The 23652-nt window shown below is 45.1% G+C and overlaps 1 protein-coding gene across 2 annotated transcripts in view; it reads left to right on the forward strand.

The window, feature by feature from the left end:
• Positions 1 to 23652, forward strand: part of VXN (vexin) — a 72693-nt gene that overhangs the window by 25363 nt on the left and 23678 nt on the right. For both annotated transcript variants that reach the window (XM_069621131.1, XM_069621132.1), the window contains exon 3: positions 13117 to 13279. In XM_069621131.1, the coding sequence (XP_069477232.1) occupies positions 13117 to 13279 (163 nt within the window). The remainder of the gene's footprint in view (positions 1 to 13116; positions 13280 to 23652) is intronic.

Below are 23652 nucleotides of genomic sequence, written 5' to 3' on the forward strand. Positions count from 1 at the left end.
TGCCCAGCTAGCATAGCACTGTCAGTTTTCATTGTGCTGAATTGGGACAGCATTACCCAGTTTCATTGTGCAATCTCAGCACAGTAAGGACAGATGCTATTAAGCAAAGTTAGTGTAACAGTGCCAGTCTGTATTTTAGCCAGTAAGCACAGCAGGGCTCATTTCCCTTGTGCCCAGTTTGTACAGTAAGGGCAAATTCCAGTATTTCCACTTAGCAGAGTAATGGCAATTACCTCTGGTTGTTGTTCAAGCTGCTGTCAGGAATGCAGGTGTGACATTTGAACCTATCCTTCTTCCACTGCAGAGCAGCTGCTGGAGACGTTTCTCCAGTTTTGGAGCCAGCTCTTACTTTGATGTTGAAGGGGCACCGGATGAAACCTGTGCTTAGCATGGCTGTGCGTGTCGAAGAATGACTGGCATCCTTGCTGGCAGCCCTGATTTTATTAGACCTGTCAGCAGCATTTGACACTGTCGACCACCCCATTCTGTTGGCCCGTCTTGCCCAGATGGGTATATCTGGGCAAGTACTAGCCTGGTTCACTTCATTCCTGATGGACTGCACTCAGACCCTTGCCATGCCCCCCTTTCTCTCTGCTTCTTGTCACCTTAGCTGGGTGGTGCTGCAGGGTTCTTCCTTGTCTCTGATTCTATTTAATATTTACATCTGGGCACTTGTGTGTCTCATCCGCTCCTTCGGCATCAGGTGCTACTCTTACGCCAATGACACCCAGATCCTGATCCGCTTAGATCTGGATCAGGCTGAGGTGTCGTCGTGCCTACGGGGTGCATGGTGGATGTGGGGGATTGGATGAACCACAACTGGCTTAAATTGAACGGAGACAAGACTGAGGCCCTCTTCTCTTGGTCCGCTCCGGCTCCGGCAGAGAAGGTGAAAAACTTGGGGGTAGTCCTGTCTGCTTCTCTATCCATGGACAACCAAGTTGCAGTTGTTTGTCAATCTGGTCATTTCCAGCTTAAAGTATTAAAGAAAGTACTTCCCATGATTCCAGCCCCTCTTCGTCCGCCAGTGATGGCCTTGGTGCTGTCCCGGCTGGACTACTGTAACTCCCTCTATCTGGCACAGTCGAAGGGGTTGATTCGGCGACTGTAGCGTCTGCAAAATCTAACAGCTCATGTCGCAACAGGCATGCCCTATGGGGCTCATATTTCACTGGTGCTCCAGTCCCATCACTGGCTCCCGGTTTCCCAATGCATCAAGTTTAAAGCATTATGCATCGTCCATCGGGCGCTGCAGGTCCTAGGGGCTGATTTTCTAAGAGAAAAGTTCACCCGCTATTGCCCTAATCATTGTCTGCGCTCTGCCTCGGCTGATCGGCTTTGTGTGCCTTCCTTCCTGCATGTACGGATTGGAGGCCAAACATTTTCCATAGCGGCAGCTCTGCTATGAAACGAGATACCATTAGCCATAAAAAAATGTGCCAACCATTTGTCCATTCTACAGCTATTGCTCTCATAGGCACAGAAGGTATCAGCTTTTGTCAGGAAGTGACTTAATATGGTCTGGTTCTCATATATGATATGATGTGGCATTTATAACTCGCCTGTACACAAGTGTTTCTAGGCGCGACAAGACAAGGGAGACAAAACAACGATCTTACTAGGCCTTGTGTCATTCAGATTGCGCAAGTGCAGGGATATGCCAGGTATTGCTCTATCAGACAATGGGACAGGTAAATGTATTCTGGAAAAAATAGGCCACATAAATGCTGAGTTCATCTGGCGGAAAAGGATGCAAATAATGTAGACGTGTAGTACTTAATTAAGCACAGCCGAAAGTCCCCCAACATATTTTTCAGGGATTATGTATTTTTTGTAAAGTTCCAATACCACTGAAAGACTTAAATATTCAACAGGTAGGTTTGGGGAAGTACTATCAACTGTTCTAAACAGTTTTAGCCACATGTGTCATTTTATCTAACATGTATTACAAAAGGAAAATTGAGGCAATTTCTGCATTACTTCATATGCTAGTTGGCACGTGCCATGCATGAGACTTGCCAGGCATGAAATGAGAGGCCGGGTGGGATTTCTGAATGGACTTCAAAACGCGTGGATTGTGTTTAAGTTGTGTTGGGCCCCCGGGAGGCTAATTAACTATTGCCTGCTTTGTGTTGGTAGTGCCAGCAGCCATAACAAACACGTAGATAATTGCATGAGGAAACTATGCCTCCTGACTGCCGGAGCCTCCGCCCGCACGGCTGGCTGCTGGCAACTGTAAGCAAAGCATAGGCTGCTATGGCAACCAACCAGCCCCGGTGGAGCGCGGAGCAGGGCATGCAGTGCCAGGAATAAGGATTCTTTCACAGTATTTACTCTGACTCAATGGCTGTAATGAAATGAATGAACAGAATTTGTAATGTGCCAAATTTGGGAAAACCAAACCTCAGTGGTTTTCAGAATCAGACCAGAGACATTACTAATAGTCTGCAGCCCCAGAAAACATCCAAGATTGTTTTTGAACAATGTCTCAAAAAATGTTACCATTGATAGCAACAGAAACTTCAATTAAAGAAAGAGATCATTAATGATTGGATTATGGCAATAGCTTGGAGTGTATTACTCTGCTTTAGGCTATCTGCTAAGGCAAAGGGAAAGATCAGCAAATCTTTCTGGCTCCAACCAAATGGAGGAACACGGTTAAAATGTAGACACTTTTGCTGTTTGCAGAAATACAAGGAGGGCCTTTGTAAGAGCCGTTGGGCCTTGAAAGAAGGGAGCCACAGGATGCCACGCTCAGATGGGCTGCACTGTCATTGTCCCATGGCGCGAGGAACCTAGAGAAAGCAGGAACACTAGGTGAAGAACAAGAGGAGACAAGAATAGTAGGCACTTCAAACAGAAAGAGAGCCACTGTTTACCCTGATGGGAGTAAATTACATTAGGCCCATTTGATGATCTTGAGAGGGCTAGTATTAGTGCACCCAGAAACTCAAGAGATGGTCAAAAATGCCAGGAAACTTCCCATTTAAGGCAACATATGGTGGAATAGAGCGACTATCGAGGTAAGCAAAGGAAATCAGTAGTCAATTTGATCCCACTCGGCAGTGCCTGAGCAATGCATCGCTGCCCCGACGACGAGTGACTGACTGTTTTAGGAAAGCGTTAAATGAAATAAGTATGTTTTGAGAATATTTGGGGCTGGTTAGACTAGGCTTTCCTCAGATCATGGTTAACAGGCCCAATAATCTAGCAGCATGAGATATGACAAGAGACAACCTGCTGACAGCCATCAAATAGATGACACACCGGGAAGAAATACAATTTAGATTAATACGAGACAGACGGGAGCCCCACCCTCGCACAGACCACCTTCCAGGATATGGCACCAGATTTGGATCTTTAGGACACAGCAAGCAATGCTGGGTGTTTGGGGGTAGAGAATAAATGATGCCAATCAATGTGGTCTAAGAACCGAAACATGTTGGCGTATTATGCACAGGGTCTAGTCTTGCACTGTTGAAACAGTAGATCCAGGAGTCTCACTACCATGTAACAGTCAATTCTAGAGAGGCGATACTGTAAACTCTTCCACACTACAGGCTGTCGACTTTAATAAAAGATTCTGGGACACCCACGCGCAGCCAACACTATCATTTTGAAAGAAGGGGTCATTGCATGGAGGGGACAACCAATGTCAGCACTTGCATCCTTTTGTGTCCGCTCCAGGCAATTTTCTGCATTTACAAAATGGGGTGTAAAAGCAAAGTTTAAAAATAGGTGACATCGCCTTAACATCGTGCTTTTACGCTCTGTTTTATCAAAAGACACTGTAAATGCCACCCGCCATTAATGTCTGGCAAAGAGCATCTATCTACAATGGATTCCTATGAAATCCACCTGCTTTTAGCAGGTGCCAAATCAGCCATATTTATCAATAGAAATCCATTGGTTTTATGCTGGGAATCTCATTTTGGTGCAAACCCGGGTGGCAATGAAGGTTGAGGAGGGAGACGCGGCAGAAAAGTTAAATCCCTTCATGCCCCTACTCTGCCTCAAAATCGCTGCAACCTCCCCCAGAGTAATGTCTAAATGGCTTGCGCCTCAGGTTTGCACCTTATTTTTACAGTACAGGGCTTACAAAATGACCCTTTCAATGTCCTCCTGTTGGGTGAGTGTGCTCTGCCTTAGGACCAGCACCCTCAGAACTGACCCAAAAGTTAAAACCCATGGAAATGTTGTCATTCGGCCACCAACAATAGCGTTGCATGCGTGATATACCCCCCTGTTTCAGCAGAGATGGGGCCTGGGTGTTCATGGGACTTCTGGCGTTAGAGGTCACCATTTATGATTGGTGTTGGTGGGATCCAGGTGAACTTTAGCATCCTTCATGTTTCACTCCTATTACCCACAGATTCTCCTTTTTTACAGCCGTTCCCACCCCTTGTCAAGGTTTACTACTGGGTGTAATAATGGTTCTATGTTATTTCATCAGCAGTTATTTTTTTGTTTATTTTTTTTCAGGAAATGTTTTAATGAAAACACTCATCGAAATGTTTTTATATGCTTGGTGGGGTTCCCCCTTCAAGTTCCCCTTCCCCCTATTATTTAATCCCTATTCGCTACCCGCCGTTCCCTTATATCCCATTACCCACCCTCCCTATATTTTCTGAAGAGTTTTTTCATTGAAAAATGTATCTGCAAAAAACGAATCAAAAAATATACTGGCGATGTAACAACGTTGTACCATAATAATATGGGCTTTATGACAGTTTGTTTTTTGATTGACTATAATTAATTAATTAACCTTTTATAACGTGCCTTTCACCGGACACAAGTCTCTAAGGAATCGAACTTGTGTTGCTCTGTGTTGTCTTGCTTTCAAGACAAATGCTTTGCCCCTGCGCTATGCTTTTCACCTATAAGTATAAGTACATGGTACAGCATTCCTTTACTAGTTTTCTCTTTTAGTCACTTAGTTCCCACACAACCACGACATGGAATATCCTTTACTTTCGTTATTTGTGAGGTTTTACACGGACCTTAAAACCATAATTGGGACATAATACACGGGAGCCAGGAGAGCCGTTAAACTGCTCTTTATTTCCTCAGGCAGTACCCACCAGAACGTTCCCCGACCCCCTCCCTAGCCCTACGTCACTCCGTCAATCCGAAAAAGACCACAACCGCAGTCGGCCCACATATAGATGTGGAAAGACAAACATGAAGGGTTAAACAACCTGACATCTCCCCCCTTTTGAGCATTAAAGGTCCTTGTCTTTTCTCACTCTATCTCTTCAATAAGTCTGGAAGGTTTCATGCCACTTCTTTGTGGTCGCCCCACGTTCCTAGGAGTGACACCAGTCTCATCATATTGCATCCTGTTGTCTTCTTCTTCTGAGGCCTCACTGTCCCCTAAATACGGTTCATCCGTGACCTTCTTTCAGCACTGTCTTCACCTCTATCTCGCGTGCGTTCCGGGGTGGTCATTCTTCATTGAAATGTGAAACATTGCGGGTCACTGAGGAATGATCCTGTCTTTGTGCCGTGATCATAGTTCCTTTCTTCTGCGTCACGGTCAGTGGTTCTTTTGCAAAGGTGGCATCTTCCTTTCGTTGTTTCAGTTGACGCATCCACACCTGGTCTCCAAGATCCATAGTTGACTCCTGCGCTCTCCTTTTGTGATCTGCCAGGTCTTTCCTCTTGGTCTTTGCAGCTTGATCTCTTTCTCTAGCTTCCTGTTCTAAAGGTGTTGCATGGACAGGACTGGGGTCTTCAGGTAAATGAGTTTTGACAGGTCTTCGGAACATCAGGTCCGCCGGCCATATCCCCGTCATGCTGTGAGGCGTATGTCCATAGTCCCTTAAGAATTGGTAGAGAGCTTGTTCAAATGGCTTGTTGAGGATAGCAGCTATTTGTAGTGTTCTTTTGACATTGGCCATAAATCTCTCGACTATGCCATTCGCCCGAGGCCATCTGGGCATTATTTTTCTGTGTTGGAAACCCATATAGTTAGAGAAGTTCTCAAAATCTTGGCTTGTGAATGGGGCTCCATTGTCGGACTTTATCAGTCGTGGGATTCCATATGTGGACAACATGCGATCAAGGGCAGGAATGACACTTGATGCAGCTGTGCTGTCTACAATTTGTGCTTCCGGAAATCTTGAATGTTCATCTATTAATACCAACACATATGTGCCGTCTCTCAGTGGGCCAAAGAAGTCCACAGCCAGTTCTTCCCACACATGTCCAGATAAAGGAGACATCTGGAGTGGGTTTGGATATGGTGGTGGCGCTACTTGTTGACATGTCGGGCATTTACCTTCTATTTCTTCCACCATGGCGCCGAGCCTTGGGAACAGACCTTTTGTCGTAATAATCGCTTGGTGGCAACCGCTCCTCGGTGACTTTCATGTGCCAGGTGTATCGTTTTGGCTCGCATTGATTTTGGAATGAGTACCTTGCATCCTTTCAATACAATGTTCTCGTCAACTATGGAGCGTTCATCTCGTACTTGGTCAATCCACTTGATGTCCTCTTGAACCTCCTCCGGTTCCTGTTTTGCTTATTGTCTCATGTGTGGTTTCCTTTCCTCTTGTATGCAGTGCCGAACTATTCTGAGGGTCGGGTCTAGTTCTGATTGTGTGATAATGTCTGTCCACCCCACTGGCAGAGGTTGTAGGTGATGAACCACATAATTAAGGTACTCATCTGCTATGGATGGTTGAGGGCTTGCTGTTCCTGTTGGGTGACGAGACAGATAATCTGCCGGATTATCTTCTTTTCCTGGGCGAGGTTTAATGATAAACTTGTAATCCTGTAGGCGCAAACCCCACCTGGCTATCCTCGGGGGCATTCTTGCTTTTAGGTCTCCATATATTGTGAGCAGGGCTTGATGGTCTGTTGTTATGGTGATCTCCTTGCCATATAGGAATAAATGAAAGTACTCGCATGCCCATACCACTGCCAAACATTCTTTTTCCGCTTGTGAATAAGACTGTTCTGTGGGAGTTAAACTTCTGCTGGCATATGCTACTATGTATACATTTGTGGGTGCTTCCGGGTCCTTTTGCATTAGTATGGCTCCCAAACCCACAGGGCTCACATCAACTATTACTTCTGTGTCTCATTTGGTATCAAAATAGGCCATGTCTTCCGCTTTTGCAATGGCATCCCGTATTGTTTGAAATGCGTTCTGGCATTCCTCAGACCATGTATACGGTTGATCTTTGCACGTTAGTAGATGCAGTTGATTCCTGACAGTGGCATAGTCTTTTAAATAACGAGAAGAATAACTGGCCAAACCAAGGAACAACCTCAATTCCGTTATTGTCTTTGGAGGTAAGGCTGAATTGAGAGCCGACACTTTGTCAGGGTCTGGTCGCATCCCTTTGTTGGAAAAAATGTGTCCAAAGAAACATAAGGAGCCCTTTCTGAATTCACATTTTGCCTTGTTAAGTGTTAAACCTGCCGTTTCCAGTGCCTCACACACTCTGTGAAGGGCCGTGTCATGTTCCTCCTGGGTTTTCCCAAAGACGAGTACATCATCCGAATAATTTAAGCAGTTGGGCATGTGTCTAATGACTCTGTGAATCTCTTCCTGAAAGATTTCAGCAGCAGAAGAGGTTCCGAAACATAGTCTCTTGTACTGGAACTACCCTAGGTGAGTTATAAATGTTATGTACCTTGATTCAGGTGCTATTTCTATTTGATGGTACCCTTTTGTGAGGTCCAGCTTCGAAAAGACTTGTGCTCCATGCAGAAGATGGATCATGTCTGTGATCCTGGGTGCTTGGTGCCTCTCCCTTTCAATTGCTACATTGCCTCTTCTCATATCAACACACAACCGTATTCATCCATCCGGGGACTTTTTGGGAACTGGAACAATGGGAGATACCCAAGGTGTGGGTCCCGAAACCGGCTCAATGACATTGAGTTTGATGATCTTATCCAGTTCTTCTTCCACTTGTTGTTGGATGTTTACAGGTATTCCACGATAGTGTTGAGCAACTGGTGGAACTTCTGGGTTGATGTGAAACTGTAGTTTCCTGTGTTTTAGTTTTCCTAAGCCTTTGAAGAGGTTTGGAAAAGCTTTTTCTACCGCATCCGTCCTGGCGAAATACTTAGTTGATATAATATGTGGACCAAACCCATTTAAACTGCCGTCTTGAAGCTTAAAATGCACCCACTGTTAGCTTCTGTTTTCAATATGTTTAGAGGAATCTTTGCCGCATGAGCTTTGTGCACACACCATGTTGATATGGTCTCTTTGCAGGGTAGCGGGGTCGTCGCTCCGTATGGGTAGATGTCCACTGTTGCTTTACGTATTTTTGGTGGGCTAACGAGCGAGTTGTATGCTTGTTCACTTATGATGTTGACTGTCACCCCAGTGTCTATAAGAAATTCTAAAGGGGTGTTGTTGACTTGTAATGTGAGTGTGGGGCTGTGCTGGGTGGCCGTGACATTGTTAAGAGCCCACACATAGCCTTTTTTTCTTTGGTCATCTTCTGACGACTGAGATTCACTACTGGATGGGGAGCGCATCTCAATGTATCTGACAAACCTTCTTCTTTGTGACCTTCTGGAACCATCTGATGGTCTTTTATCATCTCGTGCATATAAATTCCTTTGGGTTCTGTCCTCCCGTCTTGGTATCTTCTCGTCTCCATCACCTCTTCCACCTGGTGGGTTAAGACGTGAACTTCTCCTTCTCTCTTGATGTCTCTGCCTGCTGGGTGCTGGTCCTGGTGCATTCTTACAGACCACTCGGTAATGGTCCATTCCACCACAAGCGGCGCATTGTTGGCCTATTGCAGGACATTCACCTATGTGTGGATATTCATATCCGCAGCGATAGCAAGTGGCATCTGCCCGTTTTCCACTTTGAGTGGGGGGGCGTGCAATTTGTTGATGGTGTCCGTGTTGGGTGTTCGCTGTTGAATAGTGACTTTTCCTAGATAATCTAACTGCGATTCTACTGCCGCTTCCATCCGAGCTAGTGCAAGAATTTCTTCTAATGACCGTTGTTTTTGAAGTAATTGCTTTCTAAAAGGTTGTGACATACACCCTGCTATAACTTGTGATCTCAGCGCTTCTTCATTTGAATATTTGTGAAATTCGCAGTATTTTAGCTTGATGCATAGGAGCATCACAAAGCTGTCCAATGATTCCCCCTTTTCTTGTCTCGTAGTGTGGAATACATGACGCTCGTAATCTATGTTGGTGTGGGGGCAAAGTACTCGGATAATTTGCCATGAAGTTCTCCATAAATTACTGTTTCTACATTCAGCAATTCACCAGCTATGTCTCTGATGGCTGGACCTACCGCCATGAACAACTTGCTTTTTAAGTCTTGCATCTTCTGTTAGGCCAATTGCGCCAGCGTAAAATTTGAAATCGTGTAGCCATATGACCCATTGGGCCCTAGAATAAAAGTGTCTCTGACATCAAACGGGCCTGGCATAGGCATGTTTTGTGAAGCACTACTAGCTCCTTGCGTCTGTTGTGCATCATCAGCAATCGTATCTGCACCCCTGGATGAAGATGCCACAGGGCTGGAAGACTCTGACATGATGACTGGTTTTGAGTGTTTGAAATGTTTAACTTTCTATGTGGAACTAGTTCCAAAACAACGTGTGTATCTAGTAGCACACCTCTTGACGTGGCGCGGGTGTCTTGTGGGCCCCCTTTAGCTGCACTGTGATGAGCCTGTGATGCCACCTCTGTTAGTTGCATGGTGTGGCATACTTTGGCCTCTATAGAACCTCTCTGGGCCGTACTGTGCACCCTTATCAGGGCCTTCCTATGTTGTAGCAGAAGTTCCTTTATTGCCACCAAGCACCATTGGCAAAAGCCTTATTTGGCCACTATGAAACCCTCAGAGCCGGGCTTTTTCTGTGCCTTGGCATGCCCTCCTGGGTCGCTGAGAGGCCCACTTGGCCAGCGTGACACTCTGTGTGATGCGACACGCGGGGCCTTCCTTAGCCTCTGTAACTGATTTGAAGCGTGCGTGTCAGTGCCCTGCTGAAACACGACAGGATCCCTGCACCTCTGCCGTACCCCTGTGGTGAGGCTTTCCTAGGCCACTGTGTAACCCTTTCACTACACGGGCCACATGGATTGCCTACTGTAGTGTGGGATAGGGCTGCCACCAACGCTGTCTGCGTGGCTCTGGCTCTGTTCCTAGGCTAGGGTCCTCTCACCTGAGGAGCGCCGATGTGCCAGGCCGCTCGACCGCAGTCCTCAGTGCCGTTCTGTACCACGGGGTCGAGGTGCGCCGACGCGCTAGACCGCTCGACCGCGGACCTCTAACTGGCACGGGTGGGTGTCGAACACCCCTCGTCGCCAAATGTGAGGTTTTACACGGACCTTAAAACCGTCATTGGGACATAATACGTGGGAGCCAGGAGAGCCGTTAAACTGCTCTTTATTCCCACAGGCAGTACCCGCCAGAATGTTCCCCCGACCCCCTCCCTAGCCCTACGTCACTTTGTCAATCCGAAAAAGACCACAACCGCAGTCGGCCCACATAAAGATGTGGAAAGGCAAACATGAAGGGTAAACAACCTGACAGTTATCATCTCTTTATTCCTTTCAGTGTTCCTGATAAATAGAATTAAGGTTCTTGATTTGGACCCAGAGTGTCTGTGGTTCTGGGCACATCAGCAAACAGTATTTCATGTCCATAGAAATGAGGACCCCTCAGGTTCCTTTGCCCAAGACTGGCGGAAATGCGTACTTTAGCTTTTAGATATATTCTAGATGAGGTTTGAGCATGCGTGCAAGGATACATTGCTGTTGCTTGCTCTTTCCTCTCTGCAGAAGATTCATCCAACCAGGTGTTGTTTGACATTGGCATGGATGTAACACTGAAAGCTGATGGCTGGAAGGATATGAATGACTCTTAACCACTGACAATTGCTCGGGACAACCTTCCAAACCATCGTGTTTCACCCTGTTATCCCTGTACACACGAGGAAATACCAAATGCAAATTGGGCTTGGTCCCACCCCAAAAGTTCAGCCGAAACTGCAAAGTTAACATCCCTTATGAACGAGAAGACAAGTAACCACAGGTCTGTTTCAGCTCACTGGACATCCTCAGGGACTATAGGCACAGCCAAAACTTGAGGCCTGTCTAGAATGTCCACACACGACGCTGAAGGGCTTTTGTGCATCTCTGTGGAGTCTGAGGTTTATTTGGGTTCATTCCATGTAGAAAAATGTTCACTTCCCAAAATGGGAAGCGTCTAAACTGTGTTTTGTTAAAATGCATGTGTTTTTGTTTTTTGCTAATGACTCTACTCTCGTTATATTAAATAAGTAGTAATGCGCGAGAGGATTCAACATTGAGCCTCAGAGTTGGGCCCATTGTAGATGTCCCTTCCAGGAATATTGACAATCCATTAGTCGTTTGACGCATTGTAAAGGTAATACAATGTCTAAGTAACCGTGTCCTCCTCCCAAAATGGTTGAATTCCTCTATATTGAAAGTCTAGGGGAGAGAATGGCACATATTTATAGTTTGAACATTTTGATGGGGATTGCCCTCAGTGGAATGCCTGTAATAAATGCTTCCATTTGGCACATTGTCTGTGGTTAATAAAAGCAACTCCTTTTCCATAAGTGCCTATTCTTTGCCCTTTTCAGAGTGCTTCTGTAAGTGCACGAGGGTTGGTGTACATAGACCTCTGACTCCCTGTCCACTCTGCCAGCTCCCAGGCCTCTTGCTGGCCTTGGCCGGCCCCTGGACTGTAGCATGCTGTGACCAAACTATCCGCGGGCAGCTCTCATGCCCTTGGGTCACCTTTGCATCAATATGGTGCCACTGCTCTCGATGGGCATCTCCAAGGCTCAACCCATGTAGTAGGCGACTATTGCTTCTGGGGACGTCACAATAGCAAAGGTGCGACGAACGCATGAGCAAGCCCACTCTGAGGAATGTACTTTTGCGACATTCAAACATGTAAATCACCAAGGGAGCCAGACCTGGAGCCACTAAACAGATATTTACCAGGGTGGCCGGTGTTTGCCCAAAATCTACACCACACTCTACCACTAACTAGGCACTGCTGTGTCAACTCACCAAAAAGTCAAATCCTGCCTGGTTCACAGAATGACCCAGGAAAAGGGCACGCAATCGGAACTGGACCCCCTTACATGCATATGCCTCTCAAACATGTGCATCGTGGATAGCCTGACAACCCGAGTGGGTGTTAGTATTTGGTGGGTAGACAAGACCAGCCCTACTACTGACCAGAGCTGAGCGGCCGGGGCACGCGACAAATCACCAATAGTATTACTATCATCATTCAAAAAATAATAGTGGTTACAATAACACCAGTAATATTTCTCCCGACTTTTATGCTCCGCCCCTTTACCACCAGCCTACCTTTCACCATCTAAGCTCCGAGGTCTACAACCTTAGGCTCACCAGATGTTTTCCGACTAAAACTCCCATCAGCCCTAGCCAGCGTAAGTAAGGCTGAAGGATCATGGGAGTTGTAGTCCAAAAGATCTGGAGAGCCACAGATTGCAGATCCGTGGTGTGCTCCACTGATTCCTCCATGTCTTTGCTAGGTTGCTTCATTCTTATATCACACCGCCAGGATTGATTTGGGTATTGCCCTAATGTGAAGATCACCTAAAGGGTGAGAACCCAGTTTTGGATGGTTCCCACCAGCGGAACCCCCTCTAAATGTCACCATGAATCAGTGGCCAAGTGGTGTAAAACACCTGAGAAGTCACCAGCAAATAAATACCAAATAAATGATATATATGTTTCATAAGTCACTGAAGATGAGTTTACAAAATGTGCATTCTTTTGGAGAAAATGGAGCGTTAAAAACAGGACCCATGGCATTTGCTAATTTAAGAGGCCACAGAATGGTGGTGTTTCAGAAATGTCAGCTCGTGCCATACCGCACTTCCTCCAGCAGTTTGTCAAAATGCAGGCCTACTAACGATATAGATATCAGTAGCGGGAAGTGGGTTGCTGTTTAAAGAAAAATGTGTTGCCTGACCCAAAGCTGCATCCTCACTTGCCGTACTTCCCAAGTGGAGATCAAGATGAGAGCCATCTGCTAGTATACATCAAACTAACCGTGGGCTATGATTGCAAATGAAAGTCTCAAATCCCCATTTCTCTTCCTTCCTGCAGGTGGCGGCAGTGTCTGATTGCACACCCTACTGGCCAACAGAGCTGTTGCCGTGCCCCAGTGAGCTCATCGACATCCTGTACAAAGATGATGAGGTGTGGAGGTTTGGCCGTCTGCAGAATGGGCAGAAAGTTCTTTTTCCTGTCAAATGTCCTACCAAGCAAAGTAAGTGCTCAGAGGAGATCGAGTTGTTTTTACTCGCTCACTGTGTATTTTCAGTTTTGGTTATAAGGTGTCAATGTAAGCACTGCATACCAGCCAAAACTATTGTCATGGGAAGTGAAAATAGGACATGGAATATGAGGAGGAATACACACACTCTGGCTGTTTGGTAATTTACCCACCCATTGAATTCCCTTAGCCGTGCTACTCCCTATAGCCATTTCCTCCCCCGACCTGCTGAAAACAGATCCTGTGGGATCTCTTTGAGCTAGCACTGTGCATTCTGAGAAGCTTTCTGAGAGTTAATAGCTTAGTGTGCCTTCAGACGTGCAATGTATAAACAATATGTGTTTAGTTGCATCTGTTCCTAGCACTGAAATCCTTTTAAAAATAATAATTGGCAAAGCCAACGGTTTTTGCTCTTGTATAGGCATTGGATAGGAATTCACTAGGCAGTATCATAATGTGCCAATGAAATGTCACCATTTGCCAACAGTTGCCATTTTATGGCCAGATAGTACCATTATGGCAGTGCATGATAAATGCTGATCTATGCCTACACAAAAGAAAAAACTGTTGGCTTTGTCAATCTGCCTCTACCATCTGTGCAGTGAACTGAGACACTTGAAATACAATCTCAGAGGTTGCTTGCTACATGAAGGGATTCAGCAGTAGCTTTTTTTGAGCGCCATTAATTCTAGTAATGTCTGCAAATTCATGCAGGCCTTGCTCTCATTTGCTGAATTAAAAGAAATGTTTGCATGATCATTTTTTCCCAAAAAAAAATTGTTTGTGCATACAATTATGTAATTGTAGGTAATTATGAACATGTTTACCAAAATTAAGAACTGGCGTTAATCGGTGCAACGGGAAAAAATAAAACGGTGCAGGGAATGTAGCCAATTTGGGGTACCAGTGAGAGATTGGTTACAACAAATATTTTTTGCAAACTCACTATTTCCTTTTGAAAGTACTAACGTTGATAAAGCCAATAGTTTTTGCGTTTGCAGTTGTTTATTGCACCTTATATTTGTAGGTCTGAATTCAGTAAATACTTGATCGCTCTTTTCCCAGTAATTCACAGAAAAATTGTATTGTTTAAAAAGATGGACCATATTCAAAAATATATTTAAAAAATAATTTTAAACAAAGTTCCTATGTAAAATTTTAATGAAATTACGCTCAAAGTCAGAAATTGTAAGCACTAGGAGGCATCCACTTTCTGAAATCATTGATCCTCCTGTGCTTAAGTTAAGCTCTGCTCTTGCGGCAATAATAAAGCAAAATCCCTCTACTGGGAGCTTTTTCTTATTACAGCCGGAGAGCAGGGAATGCTGTTAGCCCCTGTGTGTGCTCCAGGTGAGTGGTTTTGTTTTTTATTGTGCCTGCTTTCCCAGGCTTTCCCGGCCTGGGGGGAGCCCAGGAGACTTAAAGCAAAAGTCCTGGCAATCATAAGCAAGCTATTATAATTGTTGTGCCTTTTGTTTTAAGTCTCAGGGCTCCCCCAGCACGGAGGAGCACGGAAGACTTAAAGCGAAAGTCCCGAAACTACAATGCTGTTGTATTTATAATTACTGTGCCTTTCGTTTTAATTCTCCTGGCCTCCCCCGGGCCGGGGGAGCCCGGGAGAACTAAGGCGAAAGTACTGGAAATTATAAATACAACATTGTTGTATTTATAATTGGTGCACCTTTTGTTTTGAGTCTCCCGGGCTCCCCGGGCTGTGGTAGCATGAAAGAACTAAAGCGAAAGTACCAGCAATAATAAATAAAACGGTGTTGTATTTATAATTACTGTGGCTTTCGTTTTGAGTCTCCCGGGCTCCCCCAGTATGGAGGAGCCCGGGAGACTCAAAGCGAAAGTACCAGCAATTATGAATACAAAGTTGTATTCATAATTGCTGCAGCTTTCGTTTTGAGTCTCCCAGGCTCCTCCGAACCGGGGGAGCTGGGAGACTTAAAATGAAAGTCGCTGCATCTATGATTACTTTGCCGGATGCTGGCAGAGTACTCCTAATTGCAGCGACTTTTGTTTTCAGTTTCCTGTGCTCATGAAACTTGAAAACAAAGTCACAGCAATTATGAAAACTCTGCCGGCGGCCAGCGAAGTATTTATAGTTGCTGTGACTTTCATTTTACATATTCTGTGCTTCCCTGGGCTTGTGGAGCACAGAACACGTACAATGAAAATCAAGACAATTACTGTGGGGGCCTCCTCTCTTCATGTTACGCTCTGCTCACTGGTAGCAGTAAGCAAAAGCTCCCAGTAGGGGGGCTTTTGCTTGATCAGTGCCGGGAGCAGGGGTGTTGCTAGGTCTGGAAAAGATCAGAGGCTATGCTAATTTGGGGACTGTCGGGACTGGGGGCTAGCTAGCCTTTTTGGTTGTAACCCCTGAGCTTCTCTCTGGGGCTACAAGCAAAAGACCTGGGGCAACGCCTCTGGCCAGAAGAGCAGAACTTAACATGAACAGAGGAGGCTGCTGCTTTTACAAAATTGATGCCTCCCATTTAAAACATTTTGCCTCATTTCCCCAAAAATGTACATAGGAAGTTTCTTTAAAAATATCTTTTTTAATGTATTTTTGATTATGGCCCATATTTTTAAACAATAAACATTTTCTGTGAACTACCCCTTTAATGTTATTAGTAATAGGCATAGTAGTAGGACTTCTCTTCACTGTGGTGTATGGACATCTTTTACTATATGTTTTACTAATGCCATGTGTCAGCAAACACTAACTTGCAGATATGTGTGCATCTTTTAAAATAATCATGATTATTTTATGGGTGAGCTACGATGGTGGGGGAAGAGGTGAGTTAAGGTGGGCAAAAGCACCAATGTGCTATTTATTTATGTATTTAATTAATTTTATTGTGCATTTGTAAGGCGCTTATACAACTGGTAAATTGTGTTGTGCGAGGCAGTAGGTAGAGTGAGCATATTAGGCGACGATGAGCAAAGATGAGTGGGCAAGGGTAGATATGAGTTAGGGTAAGTGGGTGGGTAGGTGGGTTAGGCATTGGTGAGCTAGGCTGCCAGGGCTTTTGGGTAGACTGGGGTTGGGCTGTTGTGGCGTAGGGTAGAGTCAGGCAAGGTGGGAGTTGGTGGGTATAGCCATGAGGGAGGTGTGTTGGGTGGGAGACAGAGTGGCGTGAGTAATAAGGAGACGAGGTAGGATGGTTGGTTAGAAAGGGGTAAGGTAGGTTGGGTGTTTAGTAGAGAGGGGTGAAGTATGGTGGGAGATGTAGAGTGTGGTGGGGAAGAGTGTTTGGTAGGAGCAGATAGGGGTGAGGAAGGGAGGTTGAAGGGTAGAGAGGGGCGAGGAAGGGTGGATCGGTGGAGGATAGCATGGAAAGGTGAGTGGATGTGGGTAGAAAGGGGTGAGGAAGGGGGGGTTGGTAGGGGATCAAGAGGGGTGAGGGTGGAGATGAGGTTGAGAGGAGGAGTAAGGGCCAGTGGGTGAGGGGTAGAAAGGGAGAGCAAGGGTGTGTGTGGTACGGTGGGGGTGAGGTAGAATGGTGTGAGTGTGTGGGTAGAGGTAGAGTGGGAAATAGGGTGGATGGAGTACCATGTAGTGATCATAGCTGGGTAGGGGTTGGGATAGAGTTGGTTGGGGGTGGGAGATATAGAGGGTAGGGTTGTAGTTGGGTGTGCTAGGATAGAGTGGGTGGGTAGAGTAGGGTGACACAGCATCAAATGGGTATAGGTGTGGAATGGGGTGGGTGGAGATGTGGGTGGGTCTGGAGTGGGAGGCTGTAGAGTGGGGTGGGGTCGGGTAGAGTTGGGTGGGGTAGGGTATATTAATAGGTGGCATAGAGTGGGTGGGAGTAAGGGTAAGATATAGTGGAAAAGGGTAAAGCCAGGTGGGGTGGAATGGGGTGGGATAGAGTGGGGTGAGGTCAGGAAGAGAGGGTGATGGTAGAGTGGGTGAGGTGGGGTAACATGGGTGGGATAGAGAAGTTAGTTTGGGTAGAGTAGTAGGGGGTAGTGTGGGTGAGGTTAGGTAGAGTGAGTTGGGTAGAGTGTGATAGAGTTGGGTGAGGTGGGTTGAGGTGGTGGAAGAGTCAGGTGAGATGGGGTAGAGTGGGTAGGTTGTAGGGGCAGTGTAAAGTAGTGGGACGGAGCACTGTACAAGCCATTTGGGGTTAATAGAGGTTGGTGGAAGGGGATTGTACAGGTTATAGAAGTTTGGATATCCAATACTAGAGTGGTGGGGTACACTTGTCACATGAGGTAGTTGGTGGGACAGAGTGGAGGGTGGGGTATAGTAGTGTAGTGGAATAGAGTTGTGGAGTAGATTACTGGGTAGGTGTTGAGTAAAGTGTGAGTACATGGGTTAGTACAATGTGATTCGGTGTTTTGGTTTTCGTTAATATCACATAGATCTGGAAAAACATTATATTCCCAATCAACGGCAATAGCTATAGACAGGGGGCACCCGTCATCAATATTATGGAGACTTATTGCCAGGGAGAGGGGGGCAATCCAGAAGACGCCATTGGGGATACTAAGGACCCCATTGTCCCAACATTGATGCTAGTTTCACCCCTGAGAATAGATACATTGAGTGAGGCCAAATTGGCAAACCAAGACATGGTGCAGATCCCTACATCAAACAGATTTGAACCCCTTATAGATATGAGCGAAGTAGTGGAAGTTGTGATTGGGGAAACAAGCAAAAAGGAGTCATTAAAGCACTATCGCACAAAAGGGTATGGTAAGAAGAGGGGCAAGAAACAACTGAACCCAGTCGAGAGATCTAAGCCTAAGAAAACTTGTGGCTGTCAAATCCAAACTAATCTTCCTGACCAAAACATTATTTGGGCCTCAACAGCCTACTAAATTTGAAAATATCCTTTTATAAAGAAAGGATTTTATAGTTGTTAAGATTGATAACCAGCTGAAAGAAATTCTGGAAGTGGTGAGAGAGGTTAAATAAGAGGTGACCCTGTTGAGAAAAGGTATATTTGTACCAACAATCACAGATCTTAAGGTACCCCTTGGTAACAAGGAAATATTGACTCAAAGTCAATATTGGCAGATAAACCAACCAAACATACGATGAATGCATATATTACACAAACTGCCACGCCTAAGGAAACCTCGAACTCTGGTGTCCCTCTCCAGGCTTTGGGTACTGTCAAGAAAGCCAGGACGACATGGGGACGAGAACAGAATTTCTTGCGGCATCAATTTATTAAGCAGTGTGGCCAAGAGAAGCTCAATTTCGGTACCACAAACTTTCCTGGTACACGTAATAGACCACCCGCATTGGAACTAGGCTCTCACTGTCATGTTCCAATCTCACACCCATAGTGGTGCAAGGTTATTTCCCAAGGAATAAAGATGGCCCAAACAGAATGGGAGGTATGGATTGTCCATCTGTATTTATGACTAATGTCCCTTATTTATACTCAAGTTTTTATGAAGATCATGAATCCCTTTCAAACAGATGTATGCATTGGTTTTGCCACACCAAGGGTTGTTTACCATTGATGACCAAGATATGGCTTGGGATATACCAGATCTGATCGCTGCCCCTGCCAAAAGAACCCATCACTTTGCAGTTGAATCCCTCTGTCTCTTAGATAATCTTAAATACAAGGGCCTGTAATGGTCGCTTTTCTAAAGATCAGCCGACCAATTTAACAATCAAAGGCATCAGTGGTTCTTCCTGCATTGATTACATCTTGATTTCTGTCAATAGATGGGACAAGATCTAAGATTCTGAGGTCCAAGTAAGATCGGAAATTGACAATTTCCCATTAACTATTAGTCTTAGGTTAAATAAGTTGCCTGTGCCCTTAAGGGGAAACAACCGATTGCTATCATAGGTCATGCTTGAAAATCGGTTAAATGGACCAGTATAGTAGAGTGTGAAGTTAAACCAGCATTGTATGGTTCTACCCTGGAAAATGTATGCATTATCTGCAGTAGTGAGTCAACAGACAGTGATATATTGGAGGAGCTATTGTAAAAAGAAAAACTCTGTCCAAAGTAGCCTGGTATGATGAAGATTGTGCAAAGGCAAAGAAAGGATGGGTGACATGTGTTAGAACTGAATCAGGGGCAGACAAAGCCAAGCTGCGCGTATTGTGATCTAAGTATAAGAAGTTAAATGCGGGGAAAAAAAGAGAGTTTGCCCTGGGCCAATGGAGTGCTCTTACCAAAGCACTGGAGGAACGAGATTATAATCGTTTTTGGAAACTGGTCACAGCAAAAGACCTAAATGGCGGTCAGACCCAACAACGTTCTATGCCCGCTGCACTTTGGCAGTCTCACTTTTTCCACATTATACCAAAGTTCTGAGGAGGTGATTCCCAAATCTCACACTTTTCCTGTTGTCATGATCGGCGTAGCCAGGGGGCTTCTCCATAATGGTTAGGGAGGTGGAGAGGGCACTGACTTGCCAGAAAAGTGGAAGAGCCGCAGGGCCCGATTGAATCCCACTGGATCTTTGTAACGATGAGGGGGAAATTTGGGCACTGATCCTATGTAAAATCTACAATGCGATAATTAGAATAGGGTCTGTCCCAAATACTCGGTTGAGCACAGTAATAGTGCCAATAGATAAAAAGGGGGAAGGGACCTCTCTTGGAATTACTGGCAAATCTCTCGCTTTGACTCCGCAGGACAAACCTTCGGGAAAGTGATACTCTATTATTTGCAAGAATCGGTCGAAAATAATCATGTGATCAGTAACCTCCAGGCAGGCTTCTACAATAACAGAGGGACAGTGGATCATTGTTTTTGCTGTTCTTGATATTCCAGATGTACACAGTGTTTTAGAAAATGAAACTATGTGCAATATTTTTGGATTTAAAAACAGCATCTGATTCTGTATCAAAGAATATGTCATGGCAAATTCTAGCAGAGCATAAAGTTCCTATCGAGTTGTTGGCCCCTACAATGTTGCTTTACTCTGGGAACCAAGCAACGGTACGCTAACGCCTTGGAGGCAAACAGACTCACCCATTTTCTGTCACCAAAGGTGTGAGATAGGGGTGTGTACTGGCAGCCCTGCTCTTTATTATCTACATCCAGGAGATAATAGACAGCCTGGAAAGAGATTGCCTAGATTGCCCAAAAATGGCGCCAATGAAATATCCAGAATTAATTTATGCTGATGACGCGGTCATTTTAGCAACTGCCCCCTCAAGCTTGGACATGTCACTAAACATCTTTATGCCCAAATGTAAGGTATTGCACCTTGAACTGAATGTAGATAAAACCAAGGCCGTGGTGTTCAAGTGCAATTCGCTAAACACTGCCCCTTGTTAATACAAGTGAATGAAGCCAAGTTGAAGCAGGTTAGACACTTTGACTACCTCAGTGTCAGATTTCAGGAATCAGCTGGGTGAGCCAGCAAGTTCTCAAAGCGATAAATAATTTGGAGAAACACAGTGGGGCCATTAAATCTTACTTTGTCAGACATGGTTGTCGGGCAATAGCTCCAGCTTTAGATCTATATAAGAAACAGGCCTTACGGCTCTGAACTCTGGGGATATGTTAATACAGGGGATTTAGCCATTACATTGTGATTTATCCATTGTGACCTAGGAGTTGTTGGTTTATGGGAATATCTGTCAGCTACACCTGATGTAAATGCACCCACATTGGAGGAAGCCTCAAAAACAAATGCAAGGGAAAGGCTAAAAAGTAAGGCTGTATCCCTGAAGCAAGGGCCCGGATATTTATGCCTCCAGATGACGGTTGGCAACCACATCTACCTCGATCTAAATCCTCCATTTGAACAATCATTTTATGCCTGCTTGAGATTGGGATCCTGCAAACAGCTTTGTTTACAAAATCTTGGACTGATAATGGCTTGGGTTTGTGTCCCATGTGTAGGTGGTTTGAAGAAACATCTATCCACTATATGCTGATTTGCCCCAATACAATGAAACTGAGGTGTTCCTATTTGAAACCTATTTTGAAGGAAGCAGGGATTCGCCATGTAGATGAAGCCGTGATGTATTTAAGACAGTCAAGGCGACTGCACATTATATGTGCAACAGCAAGGTATACCCATAGAGCATTGCTTTAACAATCAAATACTTTGAAACATGCTACCATGGGAACCCACATTATACACTGATGCAATCCTATAGTTATATTTGCCATTTCTACTCTGAAATAATGTCTGTTACTTTGAGGGACAGAAGTGCAACTTGTGTGTAAAATTCAGAGGCTGCAAGCTTGTCTCTCCTCGCAAGAGTATTCCTGGAATTATCAAATATAGGGGTTCTGTTTTGCCCCCAGATGGTAACACCCATCAGTTATTGTATGACTCTAGTAATTAATTGGGGCCACCTGATTGGACTGAACTTAATAACTGTGACTTGGATTCATATCATACAGCTTTATCCTCGAAAATGTTCTGTTTCATTGTGTAGTTTATGGTGCTTGTGTTTTTAGATCTATGTATTTAATGCTTGCATGTATTTTAAACTGTGTGTCACTTAAAGGTTTTACGCCAAATAAAAGTTTGTTTGACTGACTGACTATCACCTGCCAGGGAGGGCAGGGTGTGTGGGACTGCAGGGAGCTCAGAGTGGAGAAGCTTTTACCCCTGCATGATCACACTTGTTTTCCTTTTTCATATCAATCAGGTGCATGTCCCGCAGGCACGCAAATGAACCCCTGAGAGATCCAGCAGATTGACAACAGTAGGATCTATGATTTGCCCACTGGCCACTTTTTGTCATTGCAGACAATTTTCATACTTCCCCCACTTAATCCCTGACACTCATCTTGTGAGGGTTGCACCCCCATGACCCCCACACATTGGCCCCTACCCAGGCGCTGTCCCTGTTGTTCTGGGGACATCCCGCAACCCCCGAACTCCTTCTAGGCCCCGATCCTTCCCCACCTCTATGCTCCCTCAATCCATCCCTCTCCTCCCTGCCTCCATATGAAACCCTACCTCCCTCTCTTTGCGTCCCACTTGCCTGCTTCTCCAACTTTCTTCCTGTTTCTCTGCCACGCATGTGCAAAATGCGCTTACAGATATTTCCAGAAAGGCTGCAGTGCGAACAATGCAGCCTGTCAAGAAATTGCCTACAGCGAAAGTGTGTAGTCGCTAAAAGAATCTGTAATGATGTTTTATTTATAGCGCGCCTATACACAAGTGTTTCAAGGCGCGACCACCTGGTTGTGGTTTGAAAAGGGGTGGCAGGGAATGCCCATATGCTTTAGTGTGGCTATGGACTTTGTGAAGGCATCAAGTAGTAGACACAGATAACTGAGGAACGTTTGGGGTACAAACCTTTATTAAAATCACAAAGAGGTTGGGTTAAGGCCTATTTTGCCCTGTGATAAGGTGAGCTTTCTCTACCTAACTGAAACTAATAATTATCTGTGTCAGGAAGTCCAATGTCAATCTCTGTCTGTGTCCAAACCTATACTTGACCTCACATCTATTTGTTCAAACGGTGTAGGCTATCAGCATCAAATGAAAAGTGTTCAAAGAAAAGTTCACTTTCAGTCACAAGGGGTTCCCTTCCACAAGCTTTCAAGTCTCTCACTGTTTTCACAACAACACAATTCCTCGGGATTCTCCCCAGCTTTCAGGCTTTTGGCTCTTTCATCAGTATCATAAGGTTCAACTCATTAAGTTCCCCATGTACCAGCTTCCCTGGTTATTTAACCATAATATTTTAGATAAGTCAAGTGGCTTCTCTTTAGTGGGGTGTATTTGTTCTCAGCGCAGTTGTCGGGCCACACGGTCCACCCATCATAGGTCACGCAACCGGCACACCTGATTCGCTTCGTTTCCACAGTTGCACCACCACTGATTCAGCTCAACTGTGGTATTGGACTTATATATTTTTTTTAACTTTTATTTTAATAGAGAGCAACATCAGAGCAGAGCCGCAGCGCAGGCGGCACACCACCACATAACATACAATTTCCAATCTACATATGCACATTTCACAATACACTTGACAGGTTAGGGTGATGTCAGGGGAATAGTGTCATCATCAGAGAGCATATTACAAAGGTACAGCGGAAAGGAGCCCAGATGTCTTTGGGGCGACATGTCAGTGCTACCGTTAATACAAATTGTTCCTCGCATTCATTCACTATCGATAGATCCTCAAGGAAATCGTCTCTGCAAGGTGCATTCAAGATGCAACGTTTTGCTATAACAAACGCAATATTAAATAGTATCCTAATGGTTTCCGCCACCTTACCAATATCCCCAAACAGATATTTCAACGGAGAGGGGGATGCCGGAATTGATGTGATTTCCTCAAGGATTTCTGCGACTTCACCCCAAAATCTCGCCACAGGGGTGCATGTCCTGTACATATGGTATGCATCTGCCTTTGGGGAATCACATTTTAAGAAGTTTCCAGTGCAGCCATTCACAA

Source organism: Ambystoma mexicanum, chromosome 5q (genome assembly GCF_040938575.1).
Source record: "Ambystoma mexicanum isolate Mex_15411 chromosome 5q, UKY_AmexF1_1, whole genome shotgun sequence".
Taxonomy (NCBI): domain Eukaryota; kingdom Metazoa; phylum Chordata; class Amphibia; order Caudata; family Ambystomatidae; genus Ambystoma; species Ambystoma mexicanum.